Genomic DNA, 22,791 nt, shown 5'->3' on the forward strand with positions numbered 1-22,791 from the left:
GGGTAGCGAGGGACCACCAGGGAAGACTCGCATACAAGCCGACCCCCCAACTTTTGACCCCCTTTTTGGGGGTCAAAAATTCGGCTTGTATGCGAGTATATACGGTATATATAATTTTTTTTTTATTTTTTTTTTAGGAGGTCAAGGTGACGGCCTCTATACTTTCCTTTACAGGTGCTCTTTAAAATAAGAAACCTAGCTTTGATGTGAGCCTTTTCTTGGTTACACAGCTGCTCATTTTCTTTCACGCTACACGGTGCTGAAGATACAAATGCTCGCAAATCCTCCTTAACATTTATTTGCTAAACCAGACTCTACAGAGCCTTCATTAGTCATCCGTATTTCAGATTATTACAGAAAAATATATATCTCAGTACGTTCTAGAAAAAAAAAAAGACGCTGTGTGATTGATTTTTATTTTTCCCCTTTTCTATTTATGTCCACTCTTTTGTTTATATCTCGGTTTTGTTAATGCTGCCGGACTTCAAACCTTAGAGGATTTTTTTTCCCTCCCTCTGTAGTAGAGAAAAAAAAAATAATAGATGCAGCTTCTGGCATCCATATTAAAAATGGGTAATTTTCCTTATGGCCCCTGTCTTCCTGCTGGGTTGATAATGTTTTGATGTATTTTTCTTTTGCTCTGATGAGAGGTCTGCCGCTGGTGCAGTGACATTTTCATTTGGATGAATAATTATAACTTGCACAATGTCAAGCTGAAGATGGTAGGGTTTTGTGCGTCATGACAAGTCTACTAGCCAGTGCAGGTGTCTCACAGCATGATCAGAAGCAGCTAGTGTACTCTGGCTCAGAGGAGACATTTAGAGTGGTAAGAAATCGGCACCAAGGGCGACGCTTTCCACCGCTGCTTCTGTTCCCGTGCTAGTCAAATAAATGCAAAGTGCTTCTCAATGACAAGTTTTAAAGCGTTCATTTATTTGAGTTGTAGATTTCGTTTTAATTAACGGGATAATTTGTTATTCATTAAATGTTTAGCAGCTTTGTCACTGCAGGAGTATTAGTGGGCCCCCCTCAAGAATAATTGCCCACGCGTTGTGACCGTACATCACCGTGATGCATATGTGGACTGAAAATGACTAATGGGCCCGCGCAACCTGAGATGCCCTAAAGTATGAAGGCCTGAAAAGAGGATTGTTGTAAATGACACTATCCTTTTGCCATCATTAACGCCACACTGTACCGGCTATGATTATTCATTGAAATGAATGTGTCAAAAGATGGCTTTGCTTAAAGGAGTGTCACTTTGGCTTTTATAATTTTGCCGTAGGAAAGGAGAAAAGAAAGTATCCCCTTTTGTGCGCCGGTGCCTGAATGTATAAATGCGCATCCATAGCGACGTGTATAGATAATTGGATTAATTTTTCATCCCGCACTTTAAAGAGAGCAAGGGATATGCATGTTAAAGGACCGATGGAGACTAAAATGACATATAGGTAAATGCTGTCAATACCTTTTTAGAAATAGTTGAATGAGAAAGACTTTAGAGGACTTCATGTATTTGGCTTAGAAGATAAAGCTGCACTTGAAAGCGTAATTCAAAGCAAACTGTAAAATGCTAATTGGCGACTCCCAGGCCCCGTACTAGTAACCCTAATACAGGTAGTCATACACTGTGCAATGTTTTTAACCATTAAGATGTTCAATTCAGTTGAAAAAAAAATAATAAAGACTTACAAACTAAGGCATAATCATTTAACAATCCAGCACGGGGGGTAAGCGACAGCTGATGTGTTTTTTTTACAATTTCTTTGTATGGCGTTCCTGTCAATTTTCTTTTTCATAGATTTTTGCTGATGCCTGATCAATACGGAGTGCTGAAAGGGCTAAAACGATCATTTTTACTGGATTAATTTTCAGGCAGGGCAATATCGACCATTTACATGGTCGGAGGGCTGCTGCTAAGGTTTTCATGGCCCCAAGCAGCTATCGTGTACCTTGGTTTCTGTAGACCGATGAGCTGAGGACAGCAACCCTTGCGGCTTGTCAACTGTACACCCTGGAGTTGGAACAGGAATTTCAAGTGAATAAGGGGCAGGAGCGCTCTAAATAATGATGGCGTGACGACCAGACGTGTGACCAAATTAGAGATGCAGCACTCCCACGGGACAAGTTTGATACGGCAATGACTTGAAACTGATGAACCTGCAGGCAACACACGATTCACAAAAAGGGTGCTAACTTAGTTAGCACGCCTAAAAGCTTTGGGCGTGCTAACTAGGGTGCTAAGCAGCTAGCACGCCCAAAGGTTTTATTGATCACGCGCGAAGTTTAGTGCTGGTCGGTGCGTGCGAAACTAAAATGTCGCACCGGGTGCGCCCAAAATGGTTCGGGCGCACCCGATGCGCCGTTTTAGGGACACCCAGTGCGACGGCAGCGCTAAACTTTGCACGTGCTAACTTAGTGCACAAAACTTTGCACGGCTTTAGGCGTGCTAAGGGGCTTTTAGGCGTGCTAACTAAGTTAGCACCCTTTTGTGAATCAAGCCCTTAGAGAGGTTAGGCAAGTAAGCAGAGGACAGCAACAGATCGGATTCTCAGACAAGCAAGTTCGGCAACAGGACAGGCTCTCGGACAGGCAAAGGTCAGCAACACATCAGGTAGTCGTACAATGCAGAAAACGGCAACAGATCGGGTAGTCGGGAAGGCTAGGGTCAACATCAGAATATCCAATGGGCAGAGCTAGTCAAGCATGGAAACGCACACTCACAACAAGCTGCAATACTACAGCACAAGAGTGAGGGACTCTCCAGACTGAAATAGGCCTCTTGGCACAAACAGCGTAACGCGCTACGCAAACATACACAATCGCCGCATAATAAATGCACATAACAGACTTCATACTCGCGTGCACATCACTACGGCAATGATTTACGCCGCAATGCGTGTATGCAGAGAGCGCCAGACCCCCATGCCTGAGACCCCAGCGAGCCCCACCAGGACATCTGCTGCCAACCGTATGTACCAGCCGCCTCACCTGGGCAGGTAACAGACCGTGATTGTGGCACATAACGTTTGCCCCCCCCCCCCGCCCCCAAGTCTGGCCACTTTGGGTTCTGGCAAGCCAATATACGAAGTGGCCGGGCTAATGTGTGAAACAAATTACATTCGGCTGACGTTTTGACATTGGCCGGCCAGAATGGGTAATGACCAGGGATGCTTTCGAATTCGGATGAAATTCGAATAGGGTTATTCGGATTTCATCCTGCTAATTACAGCAGCTGTGCGGGTGGCCGAGGGGGGGTTAATCTTACCCATCAGGCGTCTTCTTGCTCCGTCCCTCGGTGCTTCCCTCGCTGCGTTCCAATCTGGCGTCACGTGACTATACACTTCCTCCTTCAACCCGGAAGGAGGAAGTGTTTGTAACCACATGACGCCGGATTGGAACGCAGCGTGGGAGGCGCCGAGGGACGGAGCAAGAAGTCGGCTGATGGGTAAGATTAACCCCCCCCCCTCGGCCCCCGCACAGCTGCTGTAATTAGCAGGATGAAATCCGAATAACCCTATTCGAATTTCATTCGAATTTGAGAGCATCCCTGGTAATGACAAGAGCTGGCCAGCCAAATCCCAAAGAGAGGCAAAAAAAGCACTCGTTTCAGCGGGGTTGCGGTGTCTGCATCACCCGAGTCCTCCCCCTGCCGCTTGCCCCATTGTGTCATCCTCTTACCTTTTTTTACATGGAGGAAATATACAGGGCAGCCTACCCAGTGCACCTGTACTCTCCCTCCCTGGTGTGTGTGTGTGTGTGTCTGTCTTAGTGTGCACGCGTGTGGTATCTCCTTGAGCGTTACTTACAGCCTGTGTCACCGGTATTTGCTGCCATAACACAGGCTGCAATGAAAGCCGGAGACACCATAACACATGCAGCAGGGAGAGAGAGTGAGTGCAGGCTGCCCTCTAAATAAGGACGAAAGAAGGACACAGGATGTCACTTATCGCGTTAGCCGCCGTAGACCGTCCACTTCAAGCATTGGCCTGCCAGATCACGAAGTGGCCAAATTCAGAATCTGGCCATAACACATACACAATTTGCATACTCCTGCATCAACATGGAACTATTTGCATCCCATTGACTATTCCTAGTCATTACTGTTTCCACAGGGATCTAAGGCCACATACACACTTTTATTGTTCCTGATCATTTCAGATGGAAATCTAATGTTTGTACATCATTCCCCCATTATTCTAGGCTGCTGTTGTAGCAACATGCCCAGTCTTCTTTTGTTCCACTGGAAACTTCAGAGTAGGATCCCACAATCTTGTTTTGCATCTCCCTGCAGTACAAACCAGTCAGGCAAAGGAGGTGCTGGAGATGGTGAGAGTGGCCTCCAGATAAAAAGGCTTAGCACAGTATTTCACTTAGTTCAGCTTCCCATTTTTTTTAACTGCCTATAATAGGAAATTTGAACTAATTAGCAATGCACAAACCTTTCATGTGCATTCCATATACATACTTTTTGTTGGAAATATTGGAAGTACCAGGCTGGCAGGTTCCATTTCCTGTAGAGGATGCACTTTTATGGAACAGACTGTTGTCTGAGCCCCCCCCCCCCCCCCCTCATATCGTGTTTACACACATCACAGAGTTGAGAGGGGCAGCAGCCATTATTTAACTGGGAAAATAAAGCTGACCCTGCTCACCTTCTCCTGTGCTGCTGAGAAAATCATTAGAACACCTTCTCAACACCTGGACTAATGCATTGGTTAGCTGCCAGCTAACAGAATGGGTGTGCGGTACAAGGTTTTCTCTTCTTGCGCCAGATGCTCTCGCCGGCAGGAGTATGAACAAGGACACGCGGCCAGGGCCGCGCAGGCACAAGTGTCCTGCCGACAAAACTGAACCGCGGCGGGGGACCAGAGGATCAGTTCCGGGTCTATGGCTGAGAGTATTAAAGGCAACTGGTATTGGTTAACCTCAAAAAATAATTTTAAATAATTTCAAGCATTTTTTTTTTTATTTAATCAATTTTTTAACCACTTCACCACTGAGGGGTTTTACCCCCTGAGCACCAGAGCAATTTTCACCTTTCAGCGCTCCTTCCATTCATTCGTCTATAACTTTATTATTACTTATCGCAATGAAATGAACTATATCTTGTTTTTTTCGCCACCAATTAGGCTTTCTTTAGGTGGGACATTATGCCAAGAATTATTTTTTTCTAAATGTGTTTTAATGGGAAAATAGGAAAAATGTGGGGAAAAAAATAATTATTTTTCAGTTTTCGGCCATTATAGTTTTTAAATAATGCATGCTACTGTAATTAAAACCCATGAAACGTATTTGCCCTTTTGTCCCGGTTATAAAACCATTTAAATTATGTCCCTATCACAATGTTTGGCGCCAATATTTTATTTGGAAATAAAGGTGCATTTTTTTCAGTTTTGCGTCCATCCCTAATTACAAGCCCATAGTTTATAAAGTAACAGTGTTATACCCTCTTGACATAAATATTTAAAAAGTTCAGTCCCTAAGGTAACTATTTATGTATTTTTTTTAATTGTAAATTTTTTATTTTTTTTTTAATTACAAAAAAAAAAAAATGGGGAGTGTGGGAGGTAATGAGTTAATTTTATGTGTAAAAGTCATTTATTTGTATGTGAAAAATGTGTAGGGTGTAGTTTACTATTTGGCCACAAGATGGCCACAGTAACTTTTTGTTTTAATGCGACCTCCAAGCTTCCTTCCGGAAGCTTGGAGGAAGTATAATGAGCATGGACACGTGAGTTTTTTCTCACAATGATCGCGCTGCCCATAGGAGAGCAGCTGATCATTGCGGGGCTTAGATCAACGAACGGGAATGGATTTTCCCGTTCATTGATCTCTGGGCGAGCGGGCGGCGGCGGTTTTACTAGCGGCGGGCGGCTTGTTTACGAGCGGGAGCGCGGGCAGCGTCGGGAACGCGGAAAGTACGTGTTTCTCCGTCCCTGGTTTTTAAAGGATGGAAAAAGGGGCGGAGAAATACGTACGTACGGGGGTAAAGTGGTTAAACTATTGAATTCAATACAGGTAATTGTATTGAATTCAATAAAAAAAGTGTATATTTTGCCACCAGATGTTGATGACACTGCATGGCCTTGGCATCATCATTACCAATCACCGGGGGACATGTAATCGCCGAGGGACATGAAAGAGGACAACGGGGAAGCTATCGGAGGTACACTGCAAGGGATCAGCATGCCAATGGTGAGCATAGGTTAGCCAGGCATAGTTACCCCAGTATAGTTAGCCAAGTATAGGTGCCGCAGTATAGGTTAGTCAGGTATAGGTTACCCAGGGATAGTTGCCGCAGTATAGGTTACTCAGGTATAGATGCCGCAGTGAAGGTATAGGTGGCGCAGTATAGTTAGCCAGCTAAAGGTGCAACAGCATAGGTTAACCAGGAATCAGGGGTACATATTATCTTGAGGCCCGGCATTTTAAATCTATGCATGGCGGCAACCCGTCAGGAATTCGGTTTATTGGATTAGATCGCATCCATCGCACGATCCGTGGTGGAAATAGTGATCGTCTGCTGCTCCAAAGGGAGTCCAGGTGGATCTTTGACCTTCGGGCCACGGATCTACCTGGACTCAATGAAAACAATAGTTATTCCTCTTTTTTGCCGATATAGGTTGGATCCTGTTAGGTTTGTGTAGGCTTGTGTATGCTTTCCCTCTCCTACCTTCAGTATGCCGTTGCATGTTGGGGCAGCGACCCCCCCCACGCAAGTTCCTCAGTACTCCACATTCAGTTATGTGGAGCTTTTTAGATGAACTAAAGGAATAGTGATTCCTTACTTTTAGTGTTGATGGAGACTGCTCTTTATGAATCAGTTCTCCAACACGCACTGACTGTTATTTTATTCTTCATCATTTGCTCTTGAAATATATTGTATGTATTTGCCGTATCTGATTTATGATCATAGTTCATGCATTTAGTATAGTATGCGCGGCTCTGGGCGTTTGGACGCTCTTACCGCTCCTTAGGTGAGGCTGGCTGGGCTTCTTAGTCCCACATCCTCCGTCTGACATCTCGCCCCCTCCTTTGTGGAGGTGTGGCTGTGGGAGTGTGTGTGCGTCCGCTACCCAGTAATGCTGTTTGTGTGGCCGCGCCTGTAGGCGGCTGCTGTGCCCGCCCCCCCCCGGCTCACAATTGGATGAAGGGGTCCGCCTCTCTCCCTCCCCCTTTGGGGATTGGGCTGTGTGGGGCGGGCGCCGATTGGTGGGCTGGAGTATTTCAGATGGATGTGTGGATGTGTGACATATCTGTGCCACGCCCCCCTTTGAGAAAGCCAGAAGTCCAGTGAAACCTGTCAGGACAGCGTGGCTTAGCGTCCTGAGGCTGTCCGCACCTGCCAGCTTGTGCCACCTTGCGCCACCTGACCACCCTACCTTCAGGCTGGACCCTGCTTTCCCCAGCACGTTTTTCAACCGTGGAATGGGATCGGAGACACAGTGCATGTAAGCAATTTGGAAAACAACGGTACAAACCTGTTGCTTGTCACAGGATGGAGCTGCTTCCACCCAGTGTATCCTTCACTGCACGCATGGACTGGAGCTGATGTGATACCACGCGCTGGGTATTGTATGCATTGACTTATTTGGGAGTACATGTTATGTCCATGCTTAACGCCTCATACTGGCAGCTTGCAGTGTTTGTTACTCCTGCTCACGCTCTGATGGACTGTGCTGTGCCTTTTTCCAATCCTGCAGCTCACCGTTGTCCTCTGCTTGTGCTCCTTGAATTGCTTGCTTAAATACAAGTACTGGAAGAGAACTGTTTGCTCTGTTTACTCTCCCATCCACACATATGTTTGTCACGCTTTGCTGGGCTTTGCTGGATTCTTCCTGATACCTATTGATTACTGATATTGAGCAGACTTTCCACTCAAGGAATTTTTGTTGGAGTTGCTCATTTTGAACTAGCTCATGCATGAGTCTCTATATGGGAATCATTACTACCAATACCACTAGGGGGTCAGGATTGAATGCTTGTGTGCAATTGTGGTATGAATGGGCGGTGTGTTGACAGCCAGTGGGCTGCTTTTCTGTTTTAATGTGTGAATTTTTTTACTGTGTACTCTATTCTGATAATTAATAAAGTTTTTGATATTTTTCTAAAACAGGTGTCTTTGTTGTTTGGAGCATATGCCCCGCTTTAGTACCTCCTAAAGTGTTTGTCTATTACATATTATCTCGGCGCCGCTCAGTTCGGCGCTGCCGCTAAACTCAGGGGCGACGTTAAATACTATTCCCCCTCTGAGTTGTCCGAACTCGGAGGGAGATGTAATTCAGGGTCTGGCAGCCGCAAAAGCCCCAAATTACTGCTACGTGGGGCGTGCATCAAAGCATTGCTGCTATGACGGCGCCCAGTTTCGGCGTCCGGCTCTCGGAGCCACGCGCCGAAATGAACTGATCCGAGAAATCAGTGTACCCAGTATAGTTAGCAGCTATAGGTGCTGCAGTATAAACTATCCAGGAATCAGTGTACCCAGGCAGCTATCCCGACCCCCCCCCCCCCCTCCACCGATCATCCCTCCTAACCTGGTGCTGTGAATATAGCATGGGGAGTCTTACTCACCGGGGCTCTCTCCAGCGATGATCGCAGATTCTCCTCCGCGTGCAGCTCCGGGATACTGTTTACAGTACCTGGGACATGGCTTGATGATGTCATCAGCCACGTCCCCAATACTGTAAACAGCAGTCCGGGGCTGGATGCGGAGGAGAATCTGTGATCATGGCTGGAGAGAGCCTTTGTGAGTAAAACTCCCCGTTCTCTACTCACTGTGCAGCTATAGGATCAGGAGTGAGGTGGAATCGGAGGGGGGAGGATAAGCAAGGAGGAAGGAAGGGAGTGGGACGTGTTGCCGCACCGCTCTGCCCTGCTGGCTCCATATGGGCTTCCCTAGGACTGATGGATCAGGTTGGCACACTGTGGGTAGCTCAGATTGCTACCCACAGTGTGCTGACAGCCATCCATCAGTCCTAGGGAAGCCCACAGAAACAAAAGCGGAGGCGGGGGGCGCAGAGCAGCTCGAAATCTCCCTGGCAGCATGAACGAGCCTGACTCGTCAATACCAATAACATCAACTTTTATCAGGACGAGTCAGGCTGGTCCTTACCGCTAGGGAGGGTAAAAGGAAATAATTTTGGCAGCTTCCATAACTCTCTCACCTCTGGTTCACTTTAAGGATTAGGACTATGGGTACAATTTTTCATGCCTGTAGTTTATCTTCACTTTGGGTTTTCTTTAATATATATTTCCTCTTACATGTGCTTATGTATATGTAGATCACGCCACTAAAATGTTTCAGTTTTTCTGCTATTTTACACTCCGCCAATTGCAAATGGATTCTCCCTGTGTACTGGTAATGTATTCAAATGAGCTGAATAAAAGTGATTATAAGCAAATTTATGCCTGTAGTAAAGAAAAGGTAAAGAAAGGAAAGCAACTTTGCAGACATATGAAAATTACACTATTAATTTTAAGTGTCCTCAAGCACATGCGATCACATTCCGGGAATGTGTGAAAATTATTAAAAAATGGAAATACTAGTACTTAGGATGAGGGCTTTTATGATGGTTAAGTGACTGACATTATCGTATCCTTTCAGGTATTAAGTTTAAAGAAAAAAAGCAGCAGCCCACTTCAAAGTAATAACTGTTGCATGTTTTACATAGGCATTGCCTCATATTTTCTCTCAAGTGCCTCTGCTATTAATGTGCTTCGGATGCAGTGGAAGAAGTGTTTCCTTGTACGTTTATTTTACCATTTTTATTCAATAACATCATACCAACAGAGCAGGTTGTAAGATGAGATTAATAATACCCACCCTGTGTATTGTTTACTAGTGCCTCAAGGAATGTGCCACCAAAAGTTATGGGTGCAAAAATGCCTTGGTGGTTAATTGACCCAACTATTACTGCTATCTGTTTTCAATGCAAAGGATTGTTATGGTTTTGCAGTCCCTGAAGATATTGGATATTTTTGGCATACATGGCGTTCTGGCGCACAGAGCTTTTTGGGCATGGTGAGCCGAATTTGGCTCGCCCTGCTGCCGCCCACAAGGGGGCGGGGGCTGTTAAATTCTATTCCCCCTCCGAGTTGCGTCGATGATTTGCGGATGAAGTAATTTGGCGTTCAGTAATTCCCGGGTCCCCAAATTGCGGCCTCGTAGCTAGCGCCAAAAATCTCTGCTTCAAAATTTTTGGGTAGCCCTATATTGAGGAAAGAAGGCAGAGGTCACTTGATAAGATTCCATCTTCCTTTGAGACTCACATAATTCTGCTACATTGCACTTAAAACGACCATACAATTATAGATTTAGATATAGATCCCATTTGATTCTATTGCCCCAGCATGTCAAATTTTAATACATTTTTTACCTAAAATCAAGCAACTCTATTGCTTGGACAGGATGGAGGATTTGCATCAATCGGGAGTGAGGCAGAAGTGATGATCGATCGAAGAGCCATAGTGTTGCACTATATTGGATAGTGTGACTCTGTGCTTCGATCGGCTTTTGCAATAGATTTCCTCCTGAAGGAATGGACCGTGGACACTGCAACTCGGTGCTGTCTGCACTTTCTTAGACTTCATGTATCAGACACCTCTGTGCCATTCCATCTGCTGCCACCTGTGTCTCTCCATTTGCAACTACTCACTATGTCCTGGCTGGTTGTTCATCCCGGACATAAGACTGCAGATGGAGGGCGGGGCTTGGTAAAGAGGGGTGCTTGGCTATTGGCTTGTGTGTGTGTCGGAGGGGGCTGACCCCAGTGTGGTGCCTCCATTAGATAGAAAAAATAATGCAAAGCTGCACACCTGCCTGAGGCTAGGTTCACATTCAGAATTAAAAGCAGAATCTCATTTGTTTACCGATTTACTTTTTTTTTTCACTGGTGATAGTATTTGCGATTTTTTTTTTTGGGGGGGGGGGGAAGGGGAGAAGTATATGAGGGAGATAGGAAGCGCTCCCGCGCATGGTAGATTTTGAAACTGGGATTGGCACAAAGGGCGACATCACAATCGGTGCAGTAGGAGCGTGATTCCTGACTTTATTCCCTTTGCTATCTGTCTTAGGTGGCCGGCAGAGAGTAGTCAAAATCCAGGCAGAGGTTGGTGCAGGCGGCATGCAGAGAGTAGTCAAAACCCAGGCATAGGTCGGTGTAGGCGGCCGGCAGAGAGTAGTCAAAATCCAGGCCGAGGTCAATACAGGCGGCAGGCAGCGGTTGGTGCAGGCGGGCAGGCAGAGAGTAGTCAATATCCAGACAGAAGTTGGTGCAGGCGGCATGCAGAGAGTAGTCAAAATCCAGGCAGAGGTCGGTGCAGGGGGCAGGCAGAGAGTAGTCAATATCCAGGCAGAGGTCAGTACAGGCGGGAGGCAGAGAGTAGTCAAAATCCAGGCAGAGGTTGGTGCAGGCTGCAGGCAGAGAGTAGTCAAAATCCTGGCAAGAATCGGTAACAGTAAGGCATAAGAACTTAGCTCAGAAGCAGTTGGGAACCAAATGGCTATATTGTTAACATCCTGTGCATTCAAATAAGCTTATCTGCCAGCTTTGCCATGGCAGTCAGGTGACACAGGGAAGAGATCAAATTACAACTGGTGATTAGAGACAAATGAAGAGGAATTAGACCGGTTAATACCTCTATATACATGCAGGCAGCATTTCTCTCTGTTTACCTTTTGTCCTGTGTAGCAGATCGGGGTCCAGTTGGGGGATCTGACAGGCTAAACTCACCATACACACGCTGGGCGCATTTCTCTGTTTCCTTCTGTTCTGTGCAGATTGGGGTCCAGATGGGGGGAATCAGACAGGCTAAACTCTTTATTTACATACAGTAAAATTAAAAACAAAGGTGCATGAGCCAGCCTGGGGCCCCGGGAACTCTCACTGCCCGGGGCCCCAGAACTAGCATCTAACACCATATATGAGTGCAGCCAAACACTTGGAGCTGCCACCCCCAAGGCCTGTCTCCTACTGCTCTAAAACTTACCAAACACACAAATGGAGAAACTCACTCCTAAACAGTTCTCTGCTGCTTTATAAAGCCTGCAGGCTGCTTATAAGCCAATTAGAAGTGCACACATAATACACCTAGCTTGCAGTGGTTATTCAAGCAGAAGCTGAACAAGTCAGCCAGTAGGTTGGAGAGGGCTTCAGTTGCATATAGACAATGGCTATATGACCAGCAGGGGGCACCAGCGTGCAGGATATTCCCTCTCATCTGCCCCCCGCCTAACTAAACTGCATGGGATACTACAATAAAATTAAAAACAATGGTGCATGAGCCAGCCTGGGGCCCCGGGAACTCTCACTGCCCGGGGCCCCAGAACCAGCATCTAACACCATATGTGAGTGCAGCCAAACACTTGGAGCTGCCACCCCCAAGGCCTGTCTCCTACTGCTCTAAAACTTAGCCATTGTCTATATGCAACTGAAGCCCTCTCCAACCTACTGGCTGACTTGCTCAGCTTCTGCTTGATTAACCACTGCAAGCAAGGTGTATTATGTGTGCACTTCTCATTGGCTTATAAGCAGCCTGCAGGCTTTATAAAGCAGCAGAGAACTGTTTGGGAGTGAGTTTCTCCATTTGTGTGTTTGGTTTATTTACATACAGGGCACATTTCCCTGTTTTCCTTCTGCCCTGTGCAAAAGTTCAGGTCCACTTTTATAATGTATGTACTGTAGTTTTAGGGATTCTAAACACTTAGGTGTTTTTCATATATTAGACATAAGACATAAAATTCAATTTTGATAAATATATTATCAAATTATGTATACAGATCTGGAAAGCAAATCCTTTTACTTATCAAGCATAGGGGGACTCAAGCAGGAGGGCATCCTTTTAATTATCAATCCTAGGGGGATACAGGATTGACAGAGGCCCCAAGCCTTGTTTCATTGTGTCAGATACGACCACATTTTTTTCCTGAGGAAGCAGGAGATTCCTGTGAAATGTGTTGCAATTTGGAGTGTTTTACGTCTAAATAAAAGCTGTTTTAGAACATTGACTATCTGTGTAATTTACCTGGAAATAAGTCCACCACTACCTCCATTTTTCCTTGATTTTAGTGTTGTTTTTTTTATTCTGTTGGCACCTTGTCTACCTACATTTTTACAAGGATAAGGCCATTATTTTACCTATAGAACAATAAAAACCTAGCAGTGGCAGAATTTTAATCAGCGTTTGTACATTTTTTTGCTAGAATCTGATAGTATGCAGCAATAAAATAATTTCAGGTAGACTGTTGGTCGTGTGCAAGATGGACCATACATCTTATAATGTATAGTGTCCTTTAGTTTTGAGATATTGTTTTTGAGTACTATACATTTTAATTTAAATGTGTGCTTTCATTTGTTAGAGTAACTTGCAGGACCTCTATAAACAAGTTTTGTCAACTTTGGAGTCGTTAAAAGATTTCTGGGATGCATTAGATGAAATTGACAAAAACACGTGGGTGTTGGAACCAGAAAAGCCCACAAGAAGTGCCACAATGAGAAGGATAGCCATAGGTAAGGCACTACGTCTTCATTGCTACTACTGCAAAATATGTACTGTTGTTATACCCTGAACCTGTAAATCATACGTGTCATATTGTCAACATTCTTAAAACGATGCTTGATAACCCATTTACTGCGCACTTAATGCTCACCTGTTAACCCCCAATATTCTTTTTTGCCCAAATCCTCTCCAAAGAAGTCTGGGGCCACCCCCACCTGTCTTGCAATGCAGAGCTTATTGAAAAAAAAGCCCCTAAACAACTTTATTTTCATTGCTAATAAACATTACCGTTTTGCCAGATGCCCACTTTAAAGATCCCCACCTGACCTTGCTGCAAGTCAGGAAGTTCAGCTTTCCCAAAAAGCCAAATCCTACTCTACTTATCCACTCTCACCCACTGCCATGCTCCCTGTCTTGCTATTTACAGTCAAGAAAGGTAGACAATGGAGTCATATCACTACATGGCTTTTTTTAGGAGAGGTTGGGTTATGGGGAATAACTGAATCTCCAGCCTATCGGTTGGATGAAACTAGATTTTTTTATGGTGGGCTGCCAGCAAATTAGTAATAGTTTTGGCAGTGAAAGCATAACGGTTTCGGAGACCTTTTTTATAAGCTCTATCGATCATATTTAATCAAAGATATTAAATTATACTTCAGGTTTACTTTTTAAGTCATTAGACTGGAAAAATCCACCCTAAAAGGACTGTTCCTTTCATATACAGTATGTATAGACATGGTAGTGGGAAGCATCTTATGTAAAGAAGAAATACTTCTGTATTCATTTGAGAAAATTTTGCATAAGAAACATACTGTTTAGATGATGTTACCCTCATACTGTAGCTGTTACAGCTTTAGAAACCTTTCATACTGCATAGACATAGGTGGCTTATTACAAATGCATCTATGTAAGTTAAACACCATCCAAAATGTTTCATCTTAGCTGTGGATACTGCAAGAAGGGTTAAGACCTATTTTTAACTGTATCTGCTTTGGGGAGATTGTCTCTTTTCTTGTTTTCTGTTACTGGATCAGCAAGTAAGGATACTTTTCCCCAATGCCAATCAGTAAAACTCTCAAGGATGTGCCAAGTGTAATATCTAGAGAACAAATAATTAATTTTTGGCTTTCTTTTTTTTTTTTTAGCCTAGATTTTTCTTGACTCACTTTAGTGACGTACACACTTAGATTAATGACACGACATCTTCTAGGCAACAATAAAGTGGGAAAAGTCCAGTGGGAGCCACTCTGTCTTCCTTTGGTTATACCATGTCTTCGATGAAGGGGGACATTTTTCCCCAGTGTAGTTATCTTTCTTTACATCCTGTTCTCAGGGACACTACAACAGGAAGTGAGGGGAGAGCTGTTCCACTGCATTATCAGCACCAATAAAAACTGCATGATAAAAGTAGTAGTTTCATGCATCCATTGTGTAAAATATTTATGTAGTAAGAAACAATTTCTCTTACTCTATTTATATGTTTTCAGGTAACAACGTGTCCATCACAATTGATGTGGATCCAAGACATACTACCATGCTTCCAGAGTGCTATTTCCTGGGAGCGGACCATGGTGTGTTTACTGTTGTTTATAGCATTTTTTTTGCAAATAAGGGCTTGTAATTATTGGAGTACAATGAGAAAGCAAAAAACAAAAAAGTGCACCTTTTTTTCCAAATAAAATATTGTCACCATACATTGTACTAGTGACACAATTTAAATGTTATAATAACCTGGACAAAAGGGCAAATAAAATGAGCGGGTTTTATCTACAGTAGCACATTTTATTTTAAACCTATAATGGCTGAAACCTGAGAAATAATGCATTTTTCATTTTTTTTCTTATTCCCTTTAGAATGCATACAAAATAAAATAATTCTTAGCAAAAAGTACCACCCATTTAAAAGCCTAATTTTTTGGCAAAAACAAACAATGAATAGATCATTTAGGTGTGATAAGTAGTGATAACGTTATTGCCTAGTGAAAGGGAAGCAGCGCTGAAATTTGAAAATTGCTCTGGTATTTAAAGGAAGAAAACACCTTAGTGGTGAAGAGGTTAAAGCATCCACAACAATAACCATTACATTCTATATTACAAACATGATTATGGGGTAGAATAACAGTAATACACCCTCATGGCATACATTGTGTGTTGTTTGGGGGAAGGGGTAGAAGGGTTTTGAGTGCTATAGACAGCAGCATATTACCCCCCTTGTCCATTATTTCATGTCTTTATCTATGTCTAACCTTGTATAATCTACTGCATCTGTTAAATGCATAATGCACCACAATGTGTTTACTGTACCACTGTATGTTGTACCATCACCGACCCTGTAGTGCCAAAATCAATTACAGGTACAACCCCCATTGTACTTGGTGAAATAAACCTTATTTATATTCTAATGAGCATATCATAGCTATAGGAGTATATATTTATGATGCAATATTTTTAGTTCACTAGAAGTCCCCACACAGTCTCCTATCTAGCTAGAATGCTGAATCACAGCATTCTGAATAAGCAGGAAGTGATAGTTTGTTTCGTTTACAATGAATAATCACTTTTACTGGTTTCAGCAATGATCATTAATTCATCAGACACTTTGATTGGTTAATGGGAACATGTCTTCCCAAAGCCAATCTAATCTATGCACTGCCGCTTGATGTTGGGGATGCAGGGTTTAGGTGCGCGCACCGTTGCTATAAAAAGCAGAGACGAGAATCTATGCCCCGAGGAGTAAAGTTTTCAGGGACATAGATACTCGTCCTGCAGCAGGGCAACTGGTTAATTTTGTATTCAGAAATCCTCCAATTGCTTAAAGAGACACTGAAGCTAAAAAAAATGATATTATGATTTGTATGTGTAGTACAGCTAAGAAAAAAAACATTAAGATCAGATACATCAGTCTAATCGTTTCCAGTACAGGAAGAGTTGAGAAACTCCAGTTGTTATCTCTATGCAAAAAAGCTATTAAGCTCTCCGACTAACTTAAGGTGGCCATACACTGGTCGATTTGCCATCAGATGAGACCAACAGATAGATCCCTCTCTGATCGAATCTGATCAGAGAGGGATCGTATGGCTACCTTTACAGCAAACAGATTGTGAACCGATTTCAGCCTGAAACCGTTCACAATCTGTTGTGGTGGTACTGCTGCTGCTGCCCCCGCCCGCCCGCATACATTACCTGCTCCGCCGGCGCGACTGCACTCTCCCGGTCACCGCTGCTCTGTCTGCGCTCTGGTCTTCAGGTCCGGCATGCCTCACTTCTTCTAGCCCGGCAGGAAGTTTAAACAGTAGAGGGCGCTCTACTGTTTAAACTTCCTGCCGGGCTAGAAGAAGTGAGGCATGCCGGACCTGGAGACCAGAGCGCAGACAGAGCAGCGGTGACCAGGAGACTGCAGTAGCGCCGGCGGAGCAGGTAATGTATGCAGCTCTATTGCGTCGGTCGTCGGGCACTCGAACGCCGCTAGCGATGCGCTCTTTACCCGCGGGCGATCGACGGTTATTTTCCGCACGGCACGATCGACGGGATCGGACGAAATGGATCGAAATTTGGCGTGTAGCGTGAACGATTGGCAGCAGATTCGATCCCAGTGATCGAATCTGCTGTCGAAACGGGCGCAAATCGGGCCAGTGTATGGCCTGCTTCAGTCATGGAGAGGGCTGTTATCTGACTTTTATTATCTCAACTGTAATTGAACTGTTTACTTTTCCTCTGCTAGAGGAGAGTTCATTACTTCACAGACTGCTCTGAAAGAATCATTTTGAATGCTGAGTGTTGTGTAATCTGCACATATTATAGAATAATGCAATGTTAGAAAAAGCACTATATACCTGAAAATAAAAATATGAGAATATTTTCTTTGCTGCTAATCTTCTAGTAATTATTCATCGTACACAACCAATTCATTATATCATATATTTTTTTTCGCTTCAGTGTCTCTTTAAAGGAAACATCCAAGCAAGATAAAAAAACAAAATCCACTTACCTGGGGCCTTTCTCCAGCTCCTGGCTGCCATCCTGTGCCCTTGCCGCAGCTCATGTGGCTCCCGGTGTCCTGCACTGCAGAAGCCGACCTCGCCACGTAGGTTTCCAGGTCGGCTTCTTGTGCGCTCCACAGCGCGGGTCACGTGGTCCGGCTGACGTCATCAGATCTGTACTGCACAGGTGCAGAACTACTGCGCCTGCGCAGTACAGACCGGATGACATTGGCCGGACCACGTGACCCGCGCATGGAGAGCACAAGAAGCCGTTCAGGAAGCCGACCTGGCGAGGTCGGCTTCTGCAGCGCAGGAGCCACTTGCGCTGCGGTGAGGGCACAGGATGGCAGCCAGGGGCTGGAGGAGTCCCCAGGTAAGTGGATTTTGTTTTTTTATTTTTCCTGGACCTTCCCTTTAAGGGGTTGCAAAGGCTTTAGTTGGGATTTTCAAAATGCCCAAGATGTCTTCCGGATTCTTCAAGATAAATGTGGCTATCAAGGTGGGTTCCACTGGAAAGTCTGGGACTGGTGTAGAAGGTTCAGATTGCTGTTGTGGCCATGTTAGATGTGCTGGTACAGGCCTGGGCTTCAGAAAAGACCTGCTCAAAGTTTCTTGCAAGCCCAGTTAGTTCTGCATTCCTGTGATGGAACGTCTCTTGTTCCTACTCTTGACCAATTGTGCTGGTGTCCATTCAGTGAGTCAACTCTGCTTACAGCAGACCTACATTCAAAATGTCCCCTCTGCTCCAGTAGATTAGGCACATTTTAATTATTTAAACAAACTCTTGTTAAATTTAAAAAGTGCTTTAAAGAAAACCTGTACTGAAAAAAAAGTTCCCCTGGGGGGTACTCACCTCAGTAGGGGGAAGCCTCTGGAAATCTTGCCAACAAGAAGCAGATACGGGCAGCATCCATCGTTCAGCTTGTTTATTGTGCGAATAACACATGTGCAACAGTAGAACATCAAGCAGACATCACATCTTCAAGATGTGGGTACCTGTGCGGGGTGGAGGTGGGTGCTCAGGGCTGCAGATGGGCCGACCAATCTGCAGCCCTGAGCACCCACCTCCACACCACACAGGTACCCACATCTTGAATATGAGATGTCTGTTTGATGTCCTACTGTTGCACATGTGTTATTTCGCACAATAAACAAGCTGAATGATGGATGGTGCCCGTAGCTGCTTCTTGTTGACAAGATTTCCATGATGCTCTTCCTTCCTATTCATTCATACGGGGCAGCAGCTGCTAAGAAGTTACATGTGCAAGAGGACACCCATGTGCGGGAAGAACACAGCCCATACCTCTTCTGCCCACTAACCCTCCTTTAACCAAATAGGAGTGCCACACTTTCTTTTTCTTCTGACGAAGGGGGAAGCCTCTGGACCCTATTGAGGCTTCCCCCATCCTCCTGTGTCCCACGGTGGTCTTGCTGCAGCCCACGGAATGCACAGGCGACAATCTGTCGGTCTGTGCAATATTTATCTTTCCCTGGCTTCAGCGGGGGCGCTGTTGAGGCTCTTCTGACGGAGATAGGTGGAAATAGCCGATCTCCAAGTCCGCTTTACTGCGCAGGCACAGGAGACTTGCGCCTGCGCAGTAGAGCGGCCCGATAGAGATCGGCTATTTCCGCCTATCTCCGTGGGAAGAGCGGATTCTGCGCCTGCATTTACATCGCCGCCGCTCCGGGAGGATTTTCGCAGCCGCCGTGGGGCCGAGGAGGACGGGGGAAGCCTCAATAGGATCCGGAGGCTTCCCCCACCCGAGGTGAGTACTCCCCAGGGGATGTTTTTCTTTACAGATTTTCTTTAGTTAATAGGCATCATGTAATGTTTATCCTGGAGTTACAGCACTGAGCTCTCTAGTCTGCCAGATTGTTGCATCTCTGAATGTAGGAGATAACCCATCTGTGAGGAAGATACAAAGTGGTGCAGTGTGTTCTTTACTGATTAAAATGGTTATCACATTAAGTAAGGTTCAGACATTGTATTAATCAGAAAGGGCCTTCAGCATCAGCCATATTCTACCATTGTGCCTACCTGTGCCATCAGAAGCCTAATATCCTGTCTGCTTCTTTAGGAGAAATTACATCACTATCTTCAACTTAGTGTTGATTGGAGGCGCACCAGTGTGCAGTGGACCAATCTCTGTATCTGCATATCTCAAACAGGGCATCTAGTTGAGTATTGCATGCATGTTAGTCATAAATAATGTTCAAATATGCATAAGGACAGTTATAATTCTATTCAACCTAAGTGATTGCCTGTTAAATAGCAGTTGAGGCTGCTGTGTATGTAAATATATTTATTACAGGCAGTGATTTTTGTTTCATACATTTTTACTAGTATTTAAAAAAAATGCACAATCGCAGACATTTTATTACAATAAAAATTAGGAAGGAATGCTCAGTGGTAAGATCAAAAATTGAATTTCTTACCATATGCTTAGTTGAATTGTACAGCCTAAGACTTCCATTGGACAACACAAAACAAATGGACCAATTATCTCTTTTTCAGTATTGCAGCAAGAACAGGTGGTGGACTTCTAGGGTTGGTCAATGAAAAGCAAAGGGTTTCGACTTAATGCAGGATTATGCACATTTTGTATGTAAATTTATGTATCTTGAAAATGGACCAATCAAATCCAGCCAAAGTAGAATTGATTGTTCAATTCTCAAGCTACATAAAGGGGGAAGGAGAGTTTGTTTGTTTTTGCTGTTTTTTAATTGTACAATATTCCAATTACTTATTACCTTATTTGCAGTGGTACAACCTTTAAAAGAGATGCTGAACACTAACATACATCTATGGTAAGCATTATTCTGAATGTGTATTTTTCTGTACTTGTCTGTTTTGCAATAGACAAAATAAGGGCCTTGAGCTTATGCTTACAGAACCTCTCCATGCAAGAGGGTGGTGCTGTCCAATTTCTTGGCCATGGAAGGCCAGACATTTCTTAGACTACATGGTGAAGGGCCAGCTACCACATTCCCGTACCAATAGTGGGATAAAATGTAGAGATCATAAGGACAGATATGACTAGTGAGTTTGCGCACCATACAGAACACTTAAGACCATTGTGTGCCCCATAATGAATGACAGGGATTGTAAGCTCCTCTGTGGACAGTTAGTGACATGATGGCAAGAAGTAGATTGTAAGCACCTCTGAAGATAGTGACATAATGGCTGAGATTAGATTACAAGCACCTCTGTGACTTGGTGTCAATGGTGGCATCTGAAAATAAAAATAACCTGGCAGGTGACTCTTCTCCTATCCTTCAGTATGACCCCTCAGTCTTCACTGCAGCAGCTCCGACTGTAAACCCCTATGATGGGCCGTTCAGTAATAAAGTCCTGGGTGATGCAGTTGGAGTGTGCACCACTCTTCATCACCGGGGCTGTCATTGGGGGGTGAGCATTCTGGGAGATTTTTTTTTTTGGGGGGGGGGGGAGAGTTATTGCATGGAACAGACCAACCAACATGGGGATCCGAGCTAGTTGGGACACCTAGAGGAGGAGTGACAGAGCAAGTATCAAATGGGCTGCAACAAGAGCTCTGGTGAGCCAAGTGTTGCCTGCAGGCCCTCAGTTGGACAGCACTACAGTAGAGCTACATTTACACAGAGCTTTGTTCAGTTCTCAGCGAATGAATCACAAACCGTTCTGTATATAAAAGGCAGTACAATGTAGTTGATCATAGCAAATGTCCATTCATTGGCTTCACTGCTTACAAAGTTAATGACTTGTGACCATGAACTGTGTAAATTGGCATTTGACTGTCCTCCTCATTGATCCTGCTGAATGACTCTGTATATTAAAACCACAGACTGACTATGATGGCTTCTTCATGTCTACCCTGATAATGTTTCTTTACCAGATACCTAAAGGGAGAGGGATATGGTGGCTGCTGTATTTAATTCCTTTTAAAGAGAACCTGTACTGAGTAAAAATATTTAAATAAACACATGAGGTAACTTCAAATGAACATTACATAGTTACCTTGCCATCAGTTCCTCTCAGAAGCTCACCATTTTCTTCTGACAATAATCCCTTCCAATTCTGACAATATTTTGTCAGATCTGAAATATATCAGTTTCTGTCAGTAAAATATCAGTTGCTGTCAGTTATAGCTGAGAGGAAAACTGATGTACCAGGTAATGTCCATGTTTCCCTATGGCTCAAGTGGACGATGTTACAGTTTAACTGTGTGCTGACCAGAAAGCTGTTATGGGTACTGGCCATTTTCAAAATGGTGGACGGAAAATTCCCTTGATCACAGTGAACAAACAGGACGCGGGACAGGAGAAAGACACTGAGGAGTAGACTACATGGAAGGTAAGTATGACTTGTGTATGCTTATTTTGACTTTTAATTTTCAGTTCAGGTTTTCTTTAAAGAATGCAAATTGCCTGGCGGTCCTGCTGATCCTCTGTCTCTAATACTTTTAGCCATAGACTCAGACATGCATGCAGAGCAGATATTTCTGACTCAAGTCTGACTGGATTAGCCACGTGCTTGTTTCCAGTGTGTGATTCAAAACTACTGAAAGATTAGCAGGATGCTAGACAACTAACTATTTTATAATGAAATAAATATAGCAGCCTCCATATCCCTCACATTTCAGGTGTACTTTAAAGAGAACCAGAGACGAAGCACCCTCCTGTATTTTACCATATATATCAGTGGGAACATGACAGTAAACGCCTACCCTGCTCTCCGTTTCATTCTTCACTGGTTAGTCTTCTTATCAGCTCTGATAAGAATCCCCGACTGAGCATTCAGTCTAGCTGAGTCAGTCTTCTGTGATGTCTTTTCAAAGCCAAGCCTGCCCCCTTGTGGCTCTGCTTTCCTGCTACGAGGAAGGGGCGGGCTTGGACTTGAAAAGACATCACAGATGACCGACTCGGCTATAATCATTCCGGGGCAAAGCTACACTGAATGCTCAGTCTGGGATTCTTAGCAGAGCTGATAATAGGCAGACTAACCAGTGAAGAATGAAACAAAGAGCAGAGTAGGTGTTTACTGTCATGTTCCCATTGATATATATATGGTAAAATACATGAGGGTGCTTCGTCTCTGGTTCTCTTTAAAGAAACCTTTGAAGTTGTCTTCTAGAAAAGCTGTCCCGTTGTGACACTTACCTAAGCTGATGAAATCACCGAAATACCTAATTCTCACACACTAGCGGGAGTATTTGTGTGAAGAGTGTTTTTTCCCTGATGGCCCTATAGACTATTCACTAAGCCAGAAACTGGCCATGTAGGAGTTTAACTGTTTTTTTAGAATTTGCATATACACTCACCGTATTAGGAAC

At 44.2% G+C, this 22,791-nt stretch overlaps 1 protein-coding gene and 1 long non-coding RNA gene across 3 annotated transcripts in view; one reads left to right on the forward strand and one right to left on the reverse strand.

The window, feature by feature from the left end:
- FANCL (FA complementation group L) overlaps positions 1-22,791 on the forward strand; it is a 117,453-nt gene that overhangs the window by 71,919 nt on the left and 22,743 nt on the right. For both annotated transcript variants that reach the window (XM_068232419.1, XM_068232420.1), the window contains exons 8-10: positions 13,361-13,511; positions 14,988-15,071; positions 20,242-20,287. In XM_068232419.1, the coding sequence (XP_068088520.1) occupies positions 13,361-13,511; positions 14,988-15,071; positions 20,242-20,287 (281 nt within the window). The remainder of the gene's footprint in view (positions 1-13,360; positions 13,512-14,987; positions 15,072-20,241; positions 20,288-22,791) is intronic.
- Positions 11,685-22,695, reverse strand: LOC137504256 (uncharacterized). The gene is made up of 3 exons (XR_011019458.1): positions 22,619-22,695; positions 19,518-19,653; positions 11,685-11,769 (listed from the first exon to the last, which is right to left on the reverse strand). It is a non-coding gene; the product is annotated as an uncharacterized lncRNA (long non-coding RNA).

This window comes from Hyperolius riggenbachi, chromosome 4 (genome assembly GCF_040937935.1).
Source record: "Hyperolius riggenbachi isolate aHypRig1 chromosome 4, aHypRig1.pri, whole genome shotgun sequence".
Lineage (NCBI taxonomy): Eukaryota > Metazoa > Chordata > Amphibia > Anura > Hyperoliidae > Hyperolius > Hyperolius riggenbachi.